This window comes from Hemitrygon akajei, chromosome 15 (assembly GCF_048418815.1).
Source record: "Hemitrygon akajei chromosome 15, sHemAka1.3, whole genome shotgun sequence".
Classification (NCBI taxonomy): Eukaryota; Metazoa; Chordata; class Chondrichthyes; order Myliobatiformes; family Dasyatidae; genus Hemitrygon; species Hemitrygon akajei.
The window spans coordinates 7,085,181-7,105,411 of NC_133138.1; the positions used below are offsets into that span (position 1 = coordinate 7,085,181).

Here is a 20,231-nt window from a genome sequence, read left to right on the forward strand (position 1 = left end):
GTTGACTCTGTGGTTAAGAAGGCATACGGTGTATTGGCCTTCATCAATAGTGGCTTTGAGATTAAGAGCCGAGAGGTAATGTTTCAGCTATATAGAACCCTGGTCAAACCCCACTTGAAGTACTGTGCTCAGTCCTGGTCACCTCACTACAGGAAGGATGTGGAAACCATAGAAAGAGTGCAAAGATTTACTAGGATGTTCAAGCAACACACACAAAATGCTGGTGGAACACAGCAGGCCAGGCAGCATCTATAGGGAGAAGCACTGTCGATGTTTCGGGCCGAGACCCTTACCTAATGCGAAGGGTCTCGGCCCGAAACATCGACAGTGCTTCTCCCTATAGATGCTGCCTGGCCTGCTGTGTTCCACCAGCATTTTGTGTATGTTGCTTGAATTTCCAGCATCTGCAGATTTCCTCGTGTTTACAAGGATGTTGCCTGGATTGGGGAGCAAGCCTTATGAGAATAGGTTGAGTGAACTCAGCCTTTTCTCCTTGGAGCAACAGAGGATGAGAGGTGACCTGATAGAGGTGTATAAGATGATGAGAGGCATTGATTGTGTGGATAGTCAGAGGCTTTTTCACAGGGTTGAAATGGCTGGCGCGAGAGGGCACAGTTTTAAGGTGCTTGGAAGTAGGTACAGAGAGGATGTCAGGGGTAAGTTTTTTTTTTGTGTTTTTTTTTTACGCAGAGTGGTGACTGCGTGGAATGGGCTGCCGGTGACGGTGGTGGAGGCGGATACGATAGGGTCTTTTCAGAGACTCCTGGATGGATACATGGAGCTTAGAAAAATAGAGGGCTAAGGGTAAAGCCTAGGTAGTTCTAAGATAGGGACATGTTTGGCACAACTTTGTGGGCTGAAGGGCCTGTATTGTGTTGTAGGTTTTCTAAGTTTCTATGTTTCTTCTATGTAATATTTGTTCTGTTATATGCCTTCTGTTTGGCTTTTATGCTGGCTTTGACTTCTCTTGTCAGCCATGGTTGCATCACCCGGTATTTAGAATATTTCTTCTTCTTCGGGATGTATCTATTCTGCACCTTCCAAATTGCTCCAGAAACTCCAGCCATTGTTGCCTTGCCATCATCCCTGCTAGTGAGCCTTCCAATCAACTTTGTCCAGCTTCTCTTTCATGCCTCGATAATTCCCGTTACTCCACTGTAATACTGATACATCTGACTTTAGCTTCTCCTTCTCAAATGGCAGGGAGAATTCCATCCTAGGTAGGTAAAGTAGGGAAAGTAGTGAAGGAAGGTAAGCAGGGTAGGTAGATAGGTAGGGCATGTGTGGGTGGAGTAGGTGGGTAGGTGGGGTAGGGTAGGTCAGATAGACAGAGAGTAGGTAGGGTAGGTAGTTAGAATATACAGTTAAGACAGGTTGATAGATTGGACAAGCAGACTGAATGGACAGGCAGGATTGACAGACAGGTAGATGGATAGACAGACAGACAGACAGATATATAGCTCATATAGACAGATGATCAGAAAGACAGAGAGATTGATAGCTAACACAGATAGACCACTGTGTCCCCTCATTTGAAAAAGGTTTTACTTCTTGACCTCTTAGAGAAATAGAAGGCAAAGTCAAGGTGGATCTTTACATGTTTATTGGCTTCTTCCATCTTATAAAACAACTCAGGCAGATTTGCAAGCTCAAGGAGCACTAGGAGGAACATAGATTGCGTGCAGAAGACAGCCATGGGGAAATCGGCTGGGGGGGGCACCAGCAAGATTGGGTGGGGGTATCAGTGGTGATGTCATCCCAGAGGCAGAGAGGCATTCAGAACTCCAGGTTTGGGGGCGGGGACAAGAAGGGATACCCAGTCCAAATGGATGGATTTCCTAAAAAGGTGGCTGCAGAATCTCACTCCTCCATTTCACCTACCTTTCCCACTCCTTCCTCATCTTCCATCACCTCCGATAGTTAACTCACAGAGCTTTTCCTTTCAATGAAGTACTGGGACATCAGAACCAGAGGCACCAAGGGTTGGGGACTTTGAGGAGGTAGTGTGTGGGATTCTGAACGAGGGTGAGGGGAATGGATGTAAGACTGAGAGAGAAGCACGTTGTCTTCACAGGGGTAGGGTGCAGAATATGACCCCAGACGGTTGGAGAACAGGGATCCCATGGAGAGGGCAAGGCTGGGTCCGGTCTTCTGATGGGACACGGGATGAAGGAACAGGGTAAAATCCACCAATGAAAAGCAGTGGTCAAAGGTCAGGAACTGCAGGCCACCAATGGCAGGAGCCAGATCACAGATCCGAAGGGGGGTCGATCCACAGATCCTGCGGTTCGACGACTCCTGGACTGGGGCCGGATCAGAGAGTTCTGACCTCCTGGCAGAGTCCCAGTGGGGATTTGGGTGCTTTGGGAACAAAGAGAGCAGAATCATATGCACAGTGACACACGTGGGGTCAGCAAGACCCCAACCCAGGCTCCTGCCGCGGGGATAGGTTGTGGGGTCGGGAAGGGGTGGATTGGAAACGTTGGCATTTCGTCCCACGATGCTCCTGTACTGACATCCTGCCTGCGGCCAAGGACATCACCAACACGACAGGATGGAAGCACCATTTCTAGTCCTCTCCACCACACAACGCTAGAAGAACGCTACTGTATTCCCCCGACGTATCACTCTAGGAACGAACACAAAAAGGGCATTTATTTAACACACCATGCAGATGAGATTGATGCCTTCAAAGATGAAAGATTAGCTCTATTTGACACACATGTTGAAACCTACAGTGAAATGCATTGTTTGCGTCAAATCAAACCACAGAGGATTTTGCAAGAGTCACCTACATAACACGTTCACGACTCACCATCCCTAACCACGCGTCACTTGCGGGCTGCCCCAGCACATCCTCAGACTGTGTTGGTCATTGACAAGGACAATGCATTCCACTGCCGGTTTCAATGATTCCACACGTGACTAATAAAATCAAATTTAATCTTTAATCCAGGCATCTTCCTGCTAAACCTCTTCTGCTCCCTCTCCAGAGAAGAAAATTGCTTCGGTTTATTTGCCACATGTACGTCGAAATGTTAAAACAGGCAGGGAAGGGCATTGCTTGCGTCAGTACCCAACACAGTCCGAGGGTGTGTTATGGGCAGCCCCCAAGTGTCCAGCAACAACTTCCTAATCCTGACCCGGGCATCCATGGAATGTGGGCGGAAACCGGAGCACCTGGAGGAAACCCACGCAGTCACAGGGACAATGTACAAACTCCTTATAGACAGCAGCGGGAATTGAACCCTGATGGTAGAGCTGGCACTGTAACAGGGTTTCACCAACTGCTACCGTAACACCCGTTTTACAAACAGTGGCTCATTCATAGAGTTCCCTAACTGGTCCATAAACCACCACCTTCTTTCCTTGAGATCTTCCTGTTACAAGAATCACCCCTTGTAGTAATGATCAGTGAGGCACAGAGAATCTGTAGTTACCAACAAGTAACTTTTATGTTTCAACTAAAAGCACGTGGGTTCACACTCATATCTACCTGTGTGCTCCCTACTAGAACCCCTGACACTGCATGAACGGTCAATGGAGAGGAAAGGATATTACCCGGGAAAGGAGTCTACACTGGCCAGGCGTTCCTCGTGGTCCCGATCTCCACGTGTCCGTGGGGCCCTCCTTATCCGCGATGGCTGGTCTCTGGCTGCTGGAGAGTTATTGCCCTTGTGTATTTGGAGCTCCTCATCAATAGAACCATTGGATCTCCACCCCATTGGCTCAAGGTCACCTGACCTACCTGGGTCACCTTCTTACTGGTCATTGTAGAGGGCTACAGCCAACATTGTTTCATGGTTCTGCCCACCCCAGCCTTGTGTGTTTGTGTCTTTACACTCTGCCTGGTCCAAACCAGTTAAATGAGGCGACCCAGAGTCTAACAAGATTACCGATTGCAGGTCTGGCATTTTACATAACACGAGCTACTCCTCTGAGAATGGTCTCAGGTTTATTGCTCTGATAAGATTGTCCCAGAGTCAGGAGTCAGTTCAGAGTCCATTCCCTTTACATAACAAATGGCTTCTTGTTTTGCGAATGGCTACACGTTTAGCTGATCATTATCTGAAGCTTCCCGTGTCCACATTCAGTTGCTCTGATGAGATTATCCAAGAACAAAAAGTCCACAAAATGGGGGGAGGGAAACAAAGACAACTGGCTTGTCTCCTTCCCCTGTCCTTGATCAGACTGAGGTTTCTTCTGGCCAACATTCCCAATCCAGCTCCCTCTGGAATGCTCCAACTAGGACCACCTTTGGAGCGACAGAGCATGAGGGGAGACTTGATGGAGGTGCATGAGTTTATATGTGTCCCTTTAGAACAGAGATGTGGAGGAATTTCTCTAGCCAGAGGGTGGTGAATCTGGAATTCATTGCCACAGACGGCTGTGGAGGCCGAGTCACTGGGTATATTTAAAGTGGAGGTTGATAGGTTCATGATTAATCAGGGTGTCAAAGGTTATGGAGATGGCAGGAGAATGTGGTTGAGAGGGGTAATAAATCAGCCATGATGGAATGGCGGAGCAGACCTGATGGGCTGAATGGCCTAATTCTGGTCCTATGTTTTATGGTTCCCCACTCACCGAGCTTCACCTAACACCTGCCAGCTGGTAGTCCTTCCCCTCCCACAACCTTCTTATTCTGACTTTGTCCCCCCTTCCTACCCAGTCCCGATGAAGGGTCTCAGCCTGAAACATCGACTGTTAATCCATTTCCGTAGACGCTATCGGACCTGCGGAGCTCCTCCAGAACTTTGTGGGTGCCGTCATTGAGATAAGAAGATGGATAGGGGACGTTTAGAGGGTAATGGGCCAAATATGGGCAGGAAGGACTAGCTCACTGGGCGTCATGGTAACGTAGAGGTTAGTGCAATGTTATTACGGCTCAGGCGTTCCAGAGTTCAGAGTTCAATTCCCGTAAGGAGTCTCTGTAGGTCTTCCCTCCAAGGGTTTTCTCTGGGTCATCCTGTTTTCCCTCTACAGTCCAACAATGTACGGGTAGGTTACTTGATCATTGTAAATGTCCCATGATCAGGTTAGGGTTAATCCGATCCCGCCGAAGGGTCTCAACCCGAAACGTCGACTGTACTTTTTTCTCCCCCCATAGATGCTGCCTGGCCTGCTGAGTTCCTCCAGCATTTTGTGTGTGTTGCTTGGACTTCCAGCATCTGCAGATTTTCCCTTGTTTATGAGAGAAATACAGGTGTGGCTGAAGTTTCTCTGCTCTACGCTAGGGGTTCCCAATCATTTTCATGCCACAGACACCTACCGTTAACCAAGGGGTCCCTGCCCTACGCCCTTAACGAACCAGATTAGACTTTACAAGAATCTTCTCATTTTGTGACCACAAATTCAAATTGGTCAGCACGGTAGGACAGTGATTAGCACGACATTGGAGCTGGGAGTTCAACTCCGGTGCTGTCAGTAAGGAGTTTGTACAACCTTCCCACGAAGGTGCGGATTTCCTCCCACAGTCCAAAGGCAATTCGAAGGTTAATTGGTCCTGTCATCAGGCTAGGGTTAAAAAGGTGGGTACAAGGTGACATGGCTTGTTGGGCCAGAATTAACGTTTAGGCATACACATGTTTAGAGCTAAACAAAACAGCTTTCCTCCAGGGACAGGGTACTAAATACAATACGCATAATCACACACAGTAGTTACTACATCACACACAGTCACAAAAAAATAACATTTGCACAAGTGCTCAGTTCCACATTTTGTGTGCATTGGTTAAGATTTCCAGCATCAGCAGAATCTCGTGTGTTTAGGAAGATGTTAAAGTTGTGAGACTTGCCTCGATGAAGGAGTACAGTGAGGCATCGTAGGTCTTCTTGAATTCCTGGCGGATGTTCACCAAGTCGATCTCACTTCTGGAAATCATGATCCTGATCAGAGTCCTGTCATCCGTCCCAGCTCCCTGGAAAAGACACACCAGGGGAAGGTCAAAGTCAGAATTCAGATTCAAATTCTTTTATTTATCACATCTGCATCCAAACATCCACTCCCACATCACTCCTATAACAACCACCACTTCTACCAATGGGACAAAGGCAGTGTATGACACGCTTGCCTTTACTAGACAAGGCAATGAGTTATGTTACCGCTTTAGAAAGCTTCATCTCTGAAGTATTACAATTCCCATTCTCCCATAGTCCATCCACTCTCCTCTCCTATCAAATTCCTTCCTCTTCAGTCCTTTTTCCTTTCCCACCTATCACCTCCCAGCTTCTTACTTCACACCTCTCTCCTTTCCCACTCTCCTGGCTTCACCCATCACCCTCTAGCCTGTACTCCTTCCCCTGCCCTCACCTTCTTATTCTGGTATATTCTCCCTTCCTTTCCAGTCCTGACAAAAGGTCTCGGCCTGAAACGTCGACTGTTTATTCCTCTCCATAGATGCTGCCTGACTTGCTGAGTTCCTCCAGCATTCTGTGTGTGGGGAAAAAATTGGTCTCTGTTTCCACAGAGAGTGGAATACAATGTCTGGGGTATTGACCGGTTGCATCACAGCCTAGTACAGAAACACCAATGCCCTTGAATGGGAAATCCTACAAAAAGTAGTGGTTGTGGACCAGTCCATCACAGGTACAGCCCTTCCCACCACTGAGTAAACCTACACAAAGCACTGTCACAGGAAAGCAGCATCCATCATCAGCAAATCTCACCCCCAGGACATTCTCTCTTCTCACTTTTGCCATCAGGAAGAAGGTACAGGAGCATCAGGACTCACAGCACAGGTTCAGCAACAGTTATTACCCCTCAACCACCAGGCCCTTGAACCAGAGGGGATAACATCACTCAATTTCACTCTCCCCATCACTGAACTTTTCCCACAACCAATGAACTCACTTTCAAGGACTCTTCATCTCATGTCCTTCATATTTATTGCATATTTATTTATTATTATTAGTGCTTTCTTTTTGTATTTGAACAGGTCGTTGTCTTCTGCACTCTGGCTGAACGCCCTAGTTGGGCAATCTTTCATTGATTCTGTTATGGTTATTATTCTATAATTACCACAATACCCAATTAACTTAGAGAATAATAACCATAACAGAATCAATATATACCATAACATATACAACCCTGAGATTCATTTTCTTGTGGGCATACCTGTTACGTATCCCGTAATGGGTTAAAAAGGACCAGCAGATATGGACACACCTGGAGTCGGAGTCTTCCGTTATAAACACTATTTTATTAGTAACTACGTCCACAAGAAAATGAATCTCAGGGTTGTATATGTTGACATATATATACTTAGCTAATAAATTTGCTTTGAACTTTGGTGGTGGAGAAAACGGTGTTTAACGATAGAGGTGTTTAAGGGTCTCTTTGATGGATGTATGAACGTGCAAAGAATGGGGGACATGGACCATACGTGGGCAGAAGGCATTAGATGTCCTAAGCTTTAATGGTTCAGTACAACATCGTGGGCTGAAGTGCCTGGTCCTGTGCTGTCGTGCTCACTGTCAAACACCGCCATCTGCAGGCATCTCCCAGCACTGCAGACCGTTCTGATCATCGCAATCTATCCTCTTCCCTGTCACTGGGCCTAAATCCTGCAATACTCCCCAGCAACACTGTGAATGCTCCTTCACCAGAAAGACAGCTGTCAAAATTGAAGTAAATTTATTATCAAAGCATGTAAATGTCACAAATACAAATCTGAGATTCTCTCAAAGACTCTCACAAATTTCTACAGATGTAGCATGAAGAGAACTGGGATGAACTGAATTGAATTGACTTTATTACTTACACCCTTCATATACATGAGTTAAAATCTTTACATTACATCTCCATCTAAATGTGCAATGTACATTTTATAGCAATTTATAATAAATAGTATGTATACCAAAATAACATACAGTTGTATCAGCATGAATTAATCAGTCTGATGGCCTGGTGGAAGAAGCTGTCCCAGAGCCTGTTGGTCCTGGCTTTTACGCTGTGGTACAGTTTCTTGGACGGTAGAAGATGGAGCAGTTTGTGGTTGGGGTGATTCAGGTCCCCAGTGATCCTTTGGGCCCTTTTTACACACCTTTCTTTGTAAATGTCCTGAATAGTGGGAAGTTCACATCTACAGATGAGCTGGGCTGTCCGCACCACACTCTGCAGAATCCTGCAATTGAGGGAGGTATAGTTCCCATACCAGGCAGTGATGCAGCCAGTCAGGATGCTCTCAAATGTGCCCCTGTAGAAAGTTCTTGGGATTTTGGAGCCCACACCAAACTTCCTCAACTGTCTGAGGTGAAAGAGGCCTTTTTCACCACACAGCCGGTATGTACAGACCACGTGAGATCCTCAGTGATGTGGATGCCAAGGAACTTGAAGCTGTTTACCCTCTCAACCCCAGATCCATTAGCCCGCCTCCATTCCCCCTGCAGTCCACAATCAGCTCCGACATTGAGGGAGAGGTTGTTTTCCTGTCAGGGGAGGGGAGGCACTGCCCAGGATCAGTAAAAGCTGCTGAAAGTTGTAAACACTGCCAGCTCCGTCATGGGCACGAGCCTCCCCAGAATCCAGGACATCTTCAAAAGGTGATGCCTCAAAAAGACGGCATCCATCAATAAACAGCCTCAGCACGCAGGCAGGACACGCCCTCTTCTCGTTGCTACCGTTAAGGAGGAGCCTTGTGATAGCTTCTCTACATAGATTGATAGTATGTCCATAAAGTGACGCTGGGCACAGGAATGTCTGTACAGAAGGTGACTGAGGTGAACTACATATACCTGTCTGGACACGCCCCCCCGCTGACTGCTCCTGTGGCTCCTCCCACTGACCGTGGCTCCTCCCACTGACCCCGGTATAAAGGCCATTGGGGACTCCGCCCCGGCCTCAGTCTCCAGGATGTAGTGTGGTGGTCAATTGCTGCTTGTTCTTTCTTCCAGCCAATAAAAGCCTATATCTCGCCTCACGTCTCAGAGAGTTATTGATGGTGCATCAGTGACTGACAGGAAATGATAAAGTAGAGGTGGTTGGGGGTGCGGAGGGGTGGGTTAGTGGGTGGAGGTGTCGATCAGCCTCACTACTTGGGGAAAGTCACTGTTTTTGAGTCTGGTGGTCCTGGTGTGGATGCTACGTAGCCTCCTCCCCGATGGGAGTGGGACAAACAGTCCACGAGCAGGGTGGGTGGGATCCTTCATGATGTTACTGGCCCTTTTCCAGCACCTTTCTGTATCGATGTCCATGATGGTGGGTCGGCTGGTGCCGGTGTTGCCTTGGGCAGTTTTGACCACCTGTTGTAGACAATTTCATTACAGCTCCAGGGTGGTGGGTGCCTGGAACGAGCCCCCCGAGCGGCAAAGGAGGCAGATTCTAGATTCAAGTTGTTTAATGCCATTTCCAGCACACGAGTGTAAGGGAGAACAAAATAATTGTTACTCTGAATCCGATGCAGCACAAAAAAAAACACAGTAAGATAAGTACATAAGATAGCTTATATACAGAGATAGTGTACTTTACCTTCATGGACTTGTATAACCTCTCTGCAAAGAACGACGGTTTGTTTTTGATGGAACGCACTAGAAGAGAGAGAAGGGAAAACTTCAGGCGCATCATAATTGTACCTTTATCATCTAGAGATCCCCAACACTGCACTGTTAGCAAGTAAAATCTGAATTTACCTTGTGGAATTTAATTACAACCAGGTGGTAGAATCAGGTTTAGTGATACCTTTCAAACAGAGTTATGGACTGCGGGGCAGAACTACATCTCCGCCAAAGGAGGTGTAAGCTGCTCCTTCCCTCCGCTAGCCTGCAGGATCACCAGTGAGAAAGGTGTAAGTCCCTGCTTAGCCCCCCGCCACTCGATCAGGGTCACGTGACGCCACGGGAGCAGGTGGTGGATGGTCGTTTGAGCAGCTGGTACAGATCACAAGCCCTGGTTATGCGACCACTGACGCCAGGCAGACAATCTCTGGACAGTACTGATAATGGCTTGGCTCACCGTGGTCTAAAGACGCTGCCCAGAAGAAGGCAACGGTAAGCCACTTTTATAGAAAAATCTGGCAAGAACAATCATTGTCATGGAAAGACCACGACTGTCCACCTCAAACAACATGGCAGATAACGAATGAATGAAACGGAATTGAAATTGGTTCATTGTCACATGTACTGATCACTGCACAGTGCACTGGGGTAGAACAAGATAAAACAGTAACAGAATGCAGAATGAAGAGTTACAGTTACAGAGAAAGTGCAGTACGGGTAGACAAACAGATGCAAAATCATGAGGTAACCAATTAATCTACTAACCCAACACACACAAAATGCTGGTGGAACACAGCAGGCCAGGCAGCATCTATAGTGAGAAGCACTGTTGACGTTTCGGGCCAAGACCCTTCGTCAGGTCTCGGCCTGAAACGTCGACACTGCTTCTCACTATAGATGCTGCCTGGCCTGCTGTGTTCCACCAGCATTTTGTGTGTGTTGTTGTTTGAATTTCCAGCATCTGCAGATTTCCTCGTGTTTGAATCTACTAACCCAACTGTCTTTGGAATGTGGGAGGAAACCAGAGCATGTGGAGGAAACCCACACCGTCACAGGGAGAACGTACAAGCTCCATCCAAGTAGCGGCAGGGTTGACCCTGGGTCACCGGCGCTGTATCGCGGTATGCTAACTGTGCCGCGATTTTGGTTTTTATGCCAGGTTTCCAGCAGCCTTTCAGCCCAACACGATGTCGTTCGCAAAGACTCACCGACTGCAATCAGCCCGTACATTAGGTCTCCCGACATCTCGGTCTTGATGGCCTGCTCGATGTCCCTGTTGGTCAGTTTAATGTAATCCTGAAATACTGAAAGGAGGCCAAGCCTGTGAATTGTCAGTCAGCGCGGGTCAGTGAGTGAGAGAGTCAGAAAGTTATGTTGCAGCTGGATAATGGAAAAACTTTTTCACCCAGAGAGTTGTGGATCCGTGGAATGCTCTGCCTCAGAAGGCAGTGGAGGCCAATTCTCTGGATGCTTTCAAGTAAGAGATAGATAGAGCTCTTAAAGATAGCGGAGTCAAGGGATATGGGGAGAAGGCAGGAACGGGGTACTGATTGTGGATGATCAGCCATGATCACAGTGAATGGCGGTGCTGGTTAGAAGGGCCGAATGGCCTACTCCTGCACCTATTGTCTATAATAATATATTTTTTATTATATATTCAGAGATCCAACACGGTAACAGACCTCACCAGCCTAACGAGCCTGCCATGTACAATACACCCATGTGACCAATTAACCTAATAATCGGTACGCCTTGGGACTGTGGGAGAAAACTGGAGCACCCAGAGGAAACCCAATCAGACTCAGGGAGAACATACAGACAGCAGCGGGAACTGAACCTGGGTCGCTGCGCTAACCACTATGCTTAACAGCATAGTTCTGCCCCATGTCCCACACACTTCCATCCACAGGGCTGCGGCACGGTAGTGTAGTGGGTAGCACAACGCTTTATAGTACCAGTGGCCTGGGTTCAATTCCCGCTGCTGCCAGTAGGGAGGTTGTACGCTCTCACCTTGACCACGTGGGTTTCCTCCCATTGTCCCGAGAAGTACTGGTTAGGTTAATTGGTCATTGTAAGTTGTCCCGTGATGAGGCTAGGGTTAAGTAGGTGGGTCGCCGGGCAACACAGCTTGAAGGGTTGGAAGGGCTGTTCCACGTTGTTGTTCGCTGAGCGAAGGGTGCTGAGTAGGCTACGGTCAATTATGGAAAACTCTGAGCATCCTCTACATAGCACCATCCAGAGACAGAGAAGCAGTTTCAGCGACAGGTTACTATCGATGCAATGCTCCTCAGACAGGATGAAGAGGTCAATACTCCCCAATGCCATTAGGCTTTACAATTCTACCGCCAGGACTTAAGAACTTTTTAAAAGCTATTATTAATGCTTTTTGAGATAGTGATTTAGATGCATATCATATTTTTTACTGAGTTAATTATTGTATGTAATTAGTTTTGCTACAACAAGTGTATGGGACATTGGAAAAAAAGTTGAATTTCCCCATGGGGATGAATAAAGTATCTATCTATCTATCTATCTCAATGAATAAATAAACAGCCTTGGACATTGAAGTGTCTGTCTATTTGTTACGTAAATGAATGTGCAACTTCTCCTCAGCAAAGATGCACATCAACATACTCACACCTGGGTGTGCAGCTTCACCTCAAAAACCAGAAAGTGCTTTTCACAAGGCTTTGTGAGGTTCGTAATAACTTTGCGATTGTTGTAAAGTGTGGGAACCGTGTGTGATTTCTGCAATATCAGCACGTTATGTTCAGACAGGGTGAGGACACAGAAGAGATTCTCCAGGATGCTGCCTGGATTAGAGAGCGTTACCTATAAAGGAGAGGTTGGATAAATGTGAGCCACACACACAAAATGCTGGAGGAACTCAGCAGGTCAGGCAGCCTCTATGGAGAGAAATAAACAGCCGACATTTCGGGCCGAGACCCTTCCTCAGGACTGAAAAGGAAGGTGGAAGATGCCAGAATAAAAAGGTTGTGGGGAGGGGGAGGAGGGCAAGCTGGAAAGTGACAGGTGAGTGCTGGTGCGAGGGAAGATAGGAGTGTGAGGAAGGGGAGATGAAGTAAGAAGTTAGGAGGTGAGAGGTGGAAGAAGTGAAAGGCTGGAGAAGAAGGAATTTGATAGGAGAGGAGAGAGGACCACGGGAGAAAGGGAAGGAGGAGGAGCACAGAGGGGGGAGGCGATAGGTAGGTGAGGAGAAGAGAAGAGGTGAGAGGAGAAGCAGAATGGGGAAACAGAAAAAGCGAGAAGGGGGTTGTTTTCTCTGGAGTGGTGGAGCTCATCAATTATAAGAGGCAAAGATGGAGTAGGCAGTCAGAATCTTTACTCTGGGATAAAAATGTCGTGTACCGGAAGACGAGTATTTAGAGTGAGTGGGGAAAGTTGAAAGATTTTTTTTACACGGGGGAGAGGTGTGTGCTTGGAGTGGTCTGCCAGCACTGATGGCAGAAGCGGAAATGATAAACACGTTTAAGAGGCTCTTAGACACACGATTATGCAGGGAGTGGAGCATTCGATTCATGTAAAGGGCATACTTTTACAGTGACTGTTGGAAAAATATATAAACGGGCGAGAGCAGACATTGGACTGCTGGAAAATGACTCTGGAACAGTGGCAATGGAGGATGAAGAAATGGTGGTCAAACTGAAGAGATATTTTAGACCATAAGATATAGGAGCAGAATTAGGCCATTTGGCCCATCAAGTCTGCTCCACCATTTCATTATGGTTGATCCAATTTTCCTCTCAGCCCCAATCTCCTGCCTTCTCCCTGTATTCTTTCATGCCCTGACTAATTAAGAATCTATCAATCTCTGCCTTTAATATACATGAAGACCTAGGCCACTTTTATTTTTCCAGGTCAACATGGTTTCCTCAAGAAAAAAGCTTGCTGACAAATCTGTTGGAATTCTTTGAGGGAATAACAAGCGGGATAGACAAAGGAGAATTGGTTGATGTTGTGTACTTGGATTTTCAGAAGGCCTTTGACAAGGTGCCACACATGAGGCTGTTTAACAAGCTACGAGCCCATGGTATTACAGGAAAGATTCCAGCATGGGTAAAGCGGTGGCTGATTGGCAGGAGGCAAAGAGTGGGAATAAAGGGAGCCTTTCTCGATTGGCTGCCAGTGACTAGTGGTGTTCCACAGGTGTCTGTCTTAGGACCAATTCTTTTTACATTATATGCCAATGACTTGAATGATGGAATTGATGGTTTTGTGGCCAAGTTGGTAGATGATACAAAGATAAGTGGAGGGGTAGATAGAGTTGAGAAAGCAGGGAGTCTGCAGAAGTTCACAGATGGATTGGGGTAATGGGAAAAAACTTATAGATGGTATATAGTATAGGGAAGTGTGTGCACAAGGATTAAAGACTTGTAGATGGTATATAGTATAGGGAAGTGTGTGCACAAGGATTAAAGACTTGTAGATGGTATATAGTATAGGGAAGTGTGTGCACAAGGATTAAAGACTTGTAGATGGTATATAGTATAGGGAAGTGTGTGCACAAGGATTAAAGACTTGTAGATGGTATATAGTATAGGGAAGTGTGTGCACAAGGATTAAAGACTTATAGATGGTATATAGTATAGGGAAGTGTGTGCACAAGGATTAAAGACTTGTAGATGGTATATAGTATAGGGAAGTGTGTGCACAAGGATTAAAGGCATAGACTATTTTCTAAACAGGGAGAACATTCAAAAATCAGAGGAGCAAAGGGATTTGGGAGCCCTTGTGCAGGATTCCTGAAAGGTTAACTCGCAGGTTGAGTTAGTGGTCAGGAAGGCAAATGCAGTCTCAGTATTCATTTTGAGAAGACTAGGATTGAAAAGCAAAGATATAATGTTGAGGCTTTATAAGGCAATGGTGAGGCCTCACTTGGAGTAATGTGAACAGTTTTGGGCCCCTTATTGGAGAAAAGGTGTGCTCACATTGGAGAGGGTCAAGAGAAGGTTCATGCAAATGACTCCAGGAATGAAAGGGTTAATGTATGAGGAGCGTTTGACGGCTCCGGGCCTGTACTCACTGGAATTTAGAAGAATGAGCGGGGATCTCATTGAAACCTACCAAAAATTGAAAGGACTAGTGAGTGGATGTGGAGAGGATGTTTCCTATAGTGGGGGAGTCTAGGACCAGAGGGCACAACCTCAGAATAGAGGGATGTCCATTTAGAACAGAAATGAAAAGGAATTTCTTTAGCTGAAGAGTGGTGAATCTGTGGAATTCATTGCCACAGAGAGTGTACAGGCATTAGGTATATTTAAAGTGGAGGTTGATAGGTTCTTGATTAGTGAGAGTGTCAAAGGTTACAGGCAGAAGGCAAGAGAGTGGATTTGAAAGGAATAATAAATCAGCCATGATGGAACAACGAAGCAGGCTTGATGGGCCGAGTGGCCTAATACTGTTCCAATGTCTTAGGAAGGGATGTCAGAGGTAGTGGTGAATGTGTGGACGGTGGTGGGGGGGGGGGGGAGACGGTTGGGGAGGCACGGTGGGGGGGGAGAGCAGACTCTCTCTTAGCCCAAGTCATACACAGTGGAGAACGGGAGGGCGGGGGAATGGGGATGGCCTCAGGAATCCCGGGGGTTGCAGAGACTGGGAAACAACGCGGCTGAACTCACCCCTCCTGAGGTGGGCGTAACTCCTGGTACACAGTATACTGATGAACTTCGATTCCATTGAGGCAGATTCGTCATCGCTGGAGCTGCACAATTCCTGGGAATCAGAAGGTATCGGAATTATATCTGCATTCATGGAACCGGAGAGATGCCTCTTTGACCACTGTGGTGCTCGCTCTCCGCACTGACCCCTCCCCGTCTCACCCACCACAAGCCCCATACATTCCTCTCCTGATTTTAAGATCACAGAGACTATTTGCCCCCAGCTTTTTCTGGGGGGGATGGGGTGAGACCTGCACTGTCTCCCTTTCCAGGGGAAAGACTTTTTCTCAGGTTTATTTTATTTAGAGATACAGTATGGCCCAATGAGCTGTGGACCCCAGCAACCCACTGACTTAACCCTAGCCAAATCATGGGACAATTTACAATGACCAATTAACCTACTAACCCGTACATCTTTGGACTGTGGGAGGAAACCGGAGCACCTGGACAAAACCCCCATGATCAAACTCCTTACAGATACACACAAGAATTAAACCTTGAACTATCCAAAAGTGTCTTAAAAGACCTTATCGTATCCGTCTCCACCACCGTTGCCGGCATCCTATTTCACGCACTCACCACTCTCTGAGTAAAAGAACGTACCCCTGACATCTCCTCTGTACCTACTCCCCAGCACCTTAAACCTGTGTCCTCTTGTGGCAGCCATTTCAGCCCTGAGAAAAAAGCCTCTGACTATCCACACGATCAATGCCTCTCATCATCTTATACACCTCTATCAGGTCACCTCTCATCCTCTGTCGCTCCAAGAAGAAAAGGCCGAGTTCACTCAACCTATTCTCATAAGGCATGCTCCCCAATCCAGACAACATCCTTGTAAATCTCCTCTGTACCCTTTCTATGCCTTCCACATCTTTCCTGTAGTGAGGCGACCAGAACAGAGCACAGTACTCCAAGTGGGGTCTGACCAGGGTCCTATATAGCTGCAACATTATCTCACGGCTCCTAAATTCAATTCTATGGTTGATGAAGGCCAATACACTTTACCCCTTCTTAACCACAGAGTCAACCTGAACAGCTGCTTTGAGCGTCCTATGGACTCAGACCCCAAGATCCCTCTGATCCTCCACATTGTCAAGAGTCTTACCATTAATACTATATTCTGCCATCATATTTGACCTACCAAAATGCACCACTTCACACTTATCTGGGTGTTATACTGTATTGTTTAGGGAATAATGACAAGAAAAAATAGTCTGTACATGCTCAAGCAACAAGTGCTGGAGAGAGAACTTCCGGGTTTTCCTGATCCGCGGTTGGTTGAATCCACGCATGCGGAATCCGTGGATGTGGGATGTGGAAGCTATGGAGAGGGTGCAGAGGAGATTTTCCAGGATGTTGCCTGGTTTGGAGAACAAGTCATATGAAGCAAGGTTAGCAGAGCTGGGACTTTTCTCTTTGGAGCGTAGAAGAATGAGAGGGGACTTGATAGAGGTCTACAAGATTATGAGAGGCATAGATAGGGTAGATAGCCAGTACCTGTTTCCCAGGGCACCAATAGCAAACACCAGAGGGCATATGTACAAAATTAAGGGAGGGAAGTTTAGGGGAGACATCAGGGGTAAGTTTTTTTACACAGAGGTTTGTGAGTGCCTGGAATGACTTGCCAGGGATGGTGGTGGAGGCTAAAACATTAGGGGTATTTAAGAGCCTCTTGGACAGGCACATGGATGAAAGGAAAATAGAGGGTTATGGGGTAGTGTGGGTTTAGTACTTTTTTTAACGATTATATGGGTCGGCACAACGTGGAGGGCTGAAGGGCCTGTAATGAGCTGTAATGTTCTATGGTTCTATGGATTGAACTCCATCTGCCACTTCTCAGCCCAGTTTTGCATCCTATCAATGTCCCACTGTAACCTCTGACAGCCCTCCACACTATCCACAACACCCCCAACCTTTGTGTCATCAGCAAATTTACTAACCCATCCCTCCACTTCCTCATGCAGGTCATTTATAAAAATCACGAAGAGTAAGGGTCCCAGAACAGATCTCTGAGGCACTCCACTGGTGACCGGCCTCCATGCAGAATATGACCTGTCTACAATCACTCTTTGCCTTCTGTGGGCAAGCCAGTTCTGGATCCACAAAGCAATGTCCCCTTGGATCCCATGTCTCCTTACTTTCTCAATAAGCCTTGCATAGGGTACATTATCAAATGCTTTGCTGAAATCCATATACACTACATCTACTGCTCTTTCTTCATCAATGCTTGTAAGGCATGACCTGCCCTTGACAAAACCATGTTGACTATTCCTAATCATATTATACCTCACCAAATGCTCGTAAATCTTGTCTCTCAGGATCTTCTCCATCACCTTACCAACCACTGAGGTAAGATTCACTGGTCTATAATTTCCTGGGCTATCTCTACTCCCTTTCTTGAATAAAGGAACAACATCCGCAACCCTCTAATCCTCCAGAACTTCTCCCGTCCCCATTCTGTGTAAAAAAAACCATCTCTGACATCTCCCCATACTTTCTTCCCATCTCCTTAAAATTATACCCTCTCGTATGAGCCATTTCCACCCTTGGAAAAATTCTCTGGCTGTCCACTCAACCTATGCCTCTTATCAACCTCTCCTCATAAGACATTATGCCAGGCAGCATCCTGGTGAATCTCCTCTGCACTCTCTCTAATCCAGGCAGCATCCTGGTAAATCTCCTCTGCACCCTCTCTAATCCAGGCAGCATCCTGGTCAATCTCCTCTGCACCCTCTCTAATCCAGGCAGCATCCTGGTAAATCTCCTCTGCACCCTCTCTAATCCAGGCAGCATCCTGGTGAATCTCCTCTGCACCCTCTCTAATCCAGGCAGCATCCTGGTAAATCTCCTCTGCAGCCTCTCTAATCCAGGCAGCATCCTGGTAAATCTCCTCTGCACCCTCTCTAATCCAGGCAGCATCCTGGTAAATCTCCTCTGCAGCCTCTCTAATCCAGGCAGCATCCTGGTAAATCTCCTCTGCACCCTCTCTAATCCAGGCAGCATCCTGGTAAATCTCCTCTGCACCCTCTCTAATCCAGGCAGCACCCTGGTGAATCTCCTCTGCACCCTCTCTAATCCAGGCAGCATCCTGGTAAATCTCCTCTGTACCCTCTCTAATCCAGGCAGCATCCTGGTAAATCTCCTCTGCACCCTCTCTAATCCAGGCAGCATCCTGGTGAATCTCCTCTGCACCCTCTCTAATCCAGGCAGCATCCTGGTCAATCCCCTCTGCACCCTCTCTAATCCAGGCAGCATCCTGGTAAATCTCCTCTGCACCCTCTCTAATCCAGGCAGCATTCTGGTGAATCTCCTCTGCACCCTCTCTAATCCAGGCAGCATCCAGGTGAATCTCCTCTGCACCCTCTCTAATCCAGGCAGCATCCTGGTGAATCTCCTCTGCACCCTCTCTAATCCAGGCAGCATCCTGGTAAATCTCCTCTGCACCCTCTCTAATCCAGGCAGCATCCTGGTCAATCTCCTCTGCACCCTCTCTAATCCAGGCAGCATCCTGGTAAATCTCCTCTGCACCCTCTCTAATCCAGGCAGCATCCTGGTAAATCTCCTCTGCACCCTCTCTAATCCAGGCAGCATCCTGGTAAATCTCCTCTGCAGCCTCTCTAATCCAGGCAGCATCCTGGTAAATCTCCTCTGCACCCTCTCTAATCCAGGCAGCATCCTGGTAAATCTCCTCTGCACCCTCTCTAATCCAGGCAGCACCCTGGTGAATCTCCTCTGCACCCTCTCTAATCCAGGCAGCATCCTGGTAAATCTCCTCTGTACCCTCTCTAATCCAGGCAGCATCCTGGTAAATCTCCTCTGCACCCTCTCTAATCCAGGCAGCATCCTGGTGAATCTCCTCTGCACCCTCTCTAATCCAGGCAGCATCCTGGTCAATCCCCTCTGCACCCTCTCTAATCCAGGCAGCATCCTGGTAAATCTCCTCTGCACCCTCTCTAATCCAGGCAGCATTCTGGTGAATCTCCTCTGCACCCTCTCTAATCCAGGCAGCATCCAGGTGAATCTCCTCTGCACCCTCTCTAATCCAGGCAGCATCCTGGTGAATCTCCTCTGCACCCTCTCTAATCCAGGCAGCATCCTGGTAAATCTCCTCTGCACCCTCTCTAATCCAGGCAGCATCCTGGTCAATCTCCTCTGCACCCTCTCTAATCCAGGCAGCATCCTGGTAAATCTCCTCTGCACCCTCTCTAATCCAGGCAGCATCCTGGTCAATCTCCTCTGCACCCTCTCTAATCCAGGCAGCATCCTGGTAAATCTCCTCTGCACACTCTCTAAATCTTCCACATCCTTCCTATAATGAGGTGACCAGAACTGAACACAATATTCCAGGTGTGGTCTAACCAGGGTTTTATATTCCTGATTTCCCTAATTATTTAATTTCCCCAACTGCTGCGGTGGGGTTTGAACCTGTAGCCTGGGATCTCTTACTGGTAGATGAGAAATCTGACCATAAGTCACAGTTTGCGAAGACTGCTGGGAGAATTATCGAGGTCTCTCTCACGCCCATCCAGGCTGTACACCAGAAGCTCTGTGTCTGCAGAGCCCACACTTTGTCAAGTACTCCTCCCATCCGACCCACCATCTCTTTGACTTCCTACCATCAGGCAGAATGTATCGCAGTATAAAATCAAGGATTGTTAGGCTGATAACAGCTTCTTTCCCCAGGCTGGGAGACTTCTGAACACCTAGTACACGTTATTTATGACAATTCCAGTAGCACAGTGCACAGTTGTATATTTAACTTTTGGTCATACAGTACTGTGCAAAGTCTTGGGCACACATACTGTGCCTATAAAAAGTATTCACTCTCCTTGGAAACTTTCATGTTTTATTGTTTTACAACATTGAATCACAGTGGATTTAATTTAGCTTTTTTTGACACTGATCAACAGATAAATCCTCTTCCGTGTCAAAGTGAAATCTGATCTTTACAAAGTGATCTAAGTTAATTACAAACATAAAACACAAAATAATTGATTGTATAAGTACTTACCCCCTTCAAGTCAGTATTTAGTAGAAGCACCTTTGGCAGCAATTACAGCC

General features: G+C 47.0%; 1 protein-coding gene across 2 annotated transcripts in view; it reads right to left on the reverse strand.

Moving 5' to 3' along the window:
• Positions 1 to 1,586: 1,586 nt before the first annotated feature.
• anxa6 (annexin A6) overlaps positions 1,587 to 20,231 on the reverse strand; it is a 114,374-nt gene continuing 95,729 nt past the window's right edge. For both annotated transcript variants that reach the window (XM_073067115.1, XM_073067116.1), the window contains 5 exons: positions 15,132 to 15,225; positions 10,701 to 10,796; positions 9,467 to 9,525; positions 5,796 to 5,918; positions 1,587 to 2,629 (listed from right to left, as the gene is read on the reverse strand). In XM_073067115.1, coding sequence (XP_072923216.1) covers positions 2,570 to 2,629; positions 5,796 to 5,918; positions 9,467 to 9,525; positions 10,701 to 10,796; positions 15,132 to 15,225 — 432 coding nt within the window. In that variant the 3' untranslated portion in view covers positions 1,587 to 2,569. The remainder of the gene's footprint in view (positions 2,630 to 5,795; positions 5,919 to 9,466; positions 9,526 to 10,700; positions 10,797 to 15,131; positions 15,226 to 20,231) is intronic.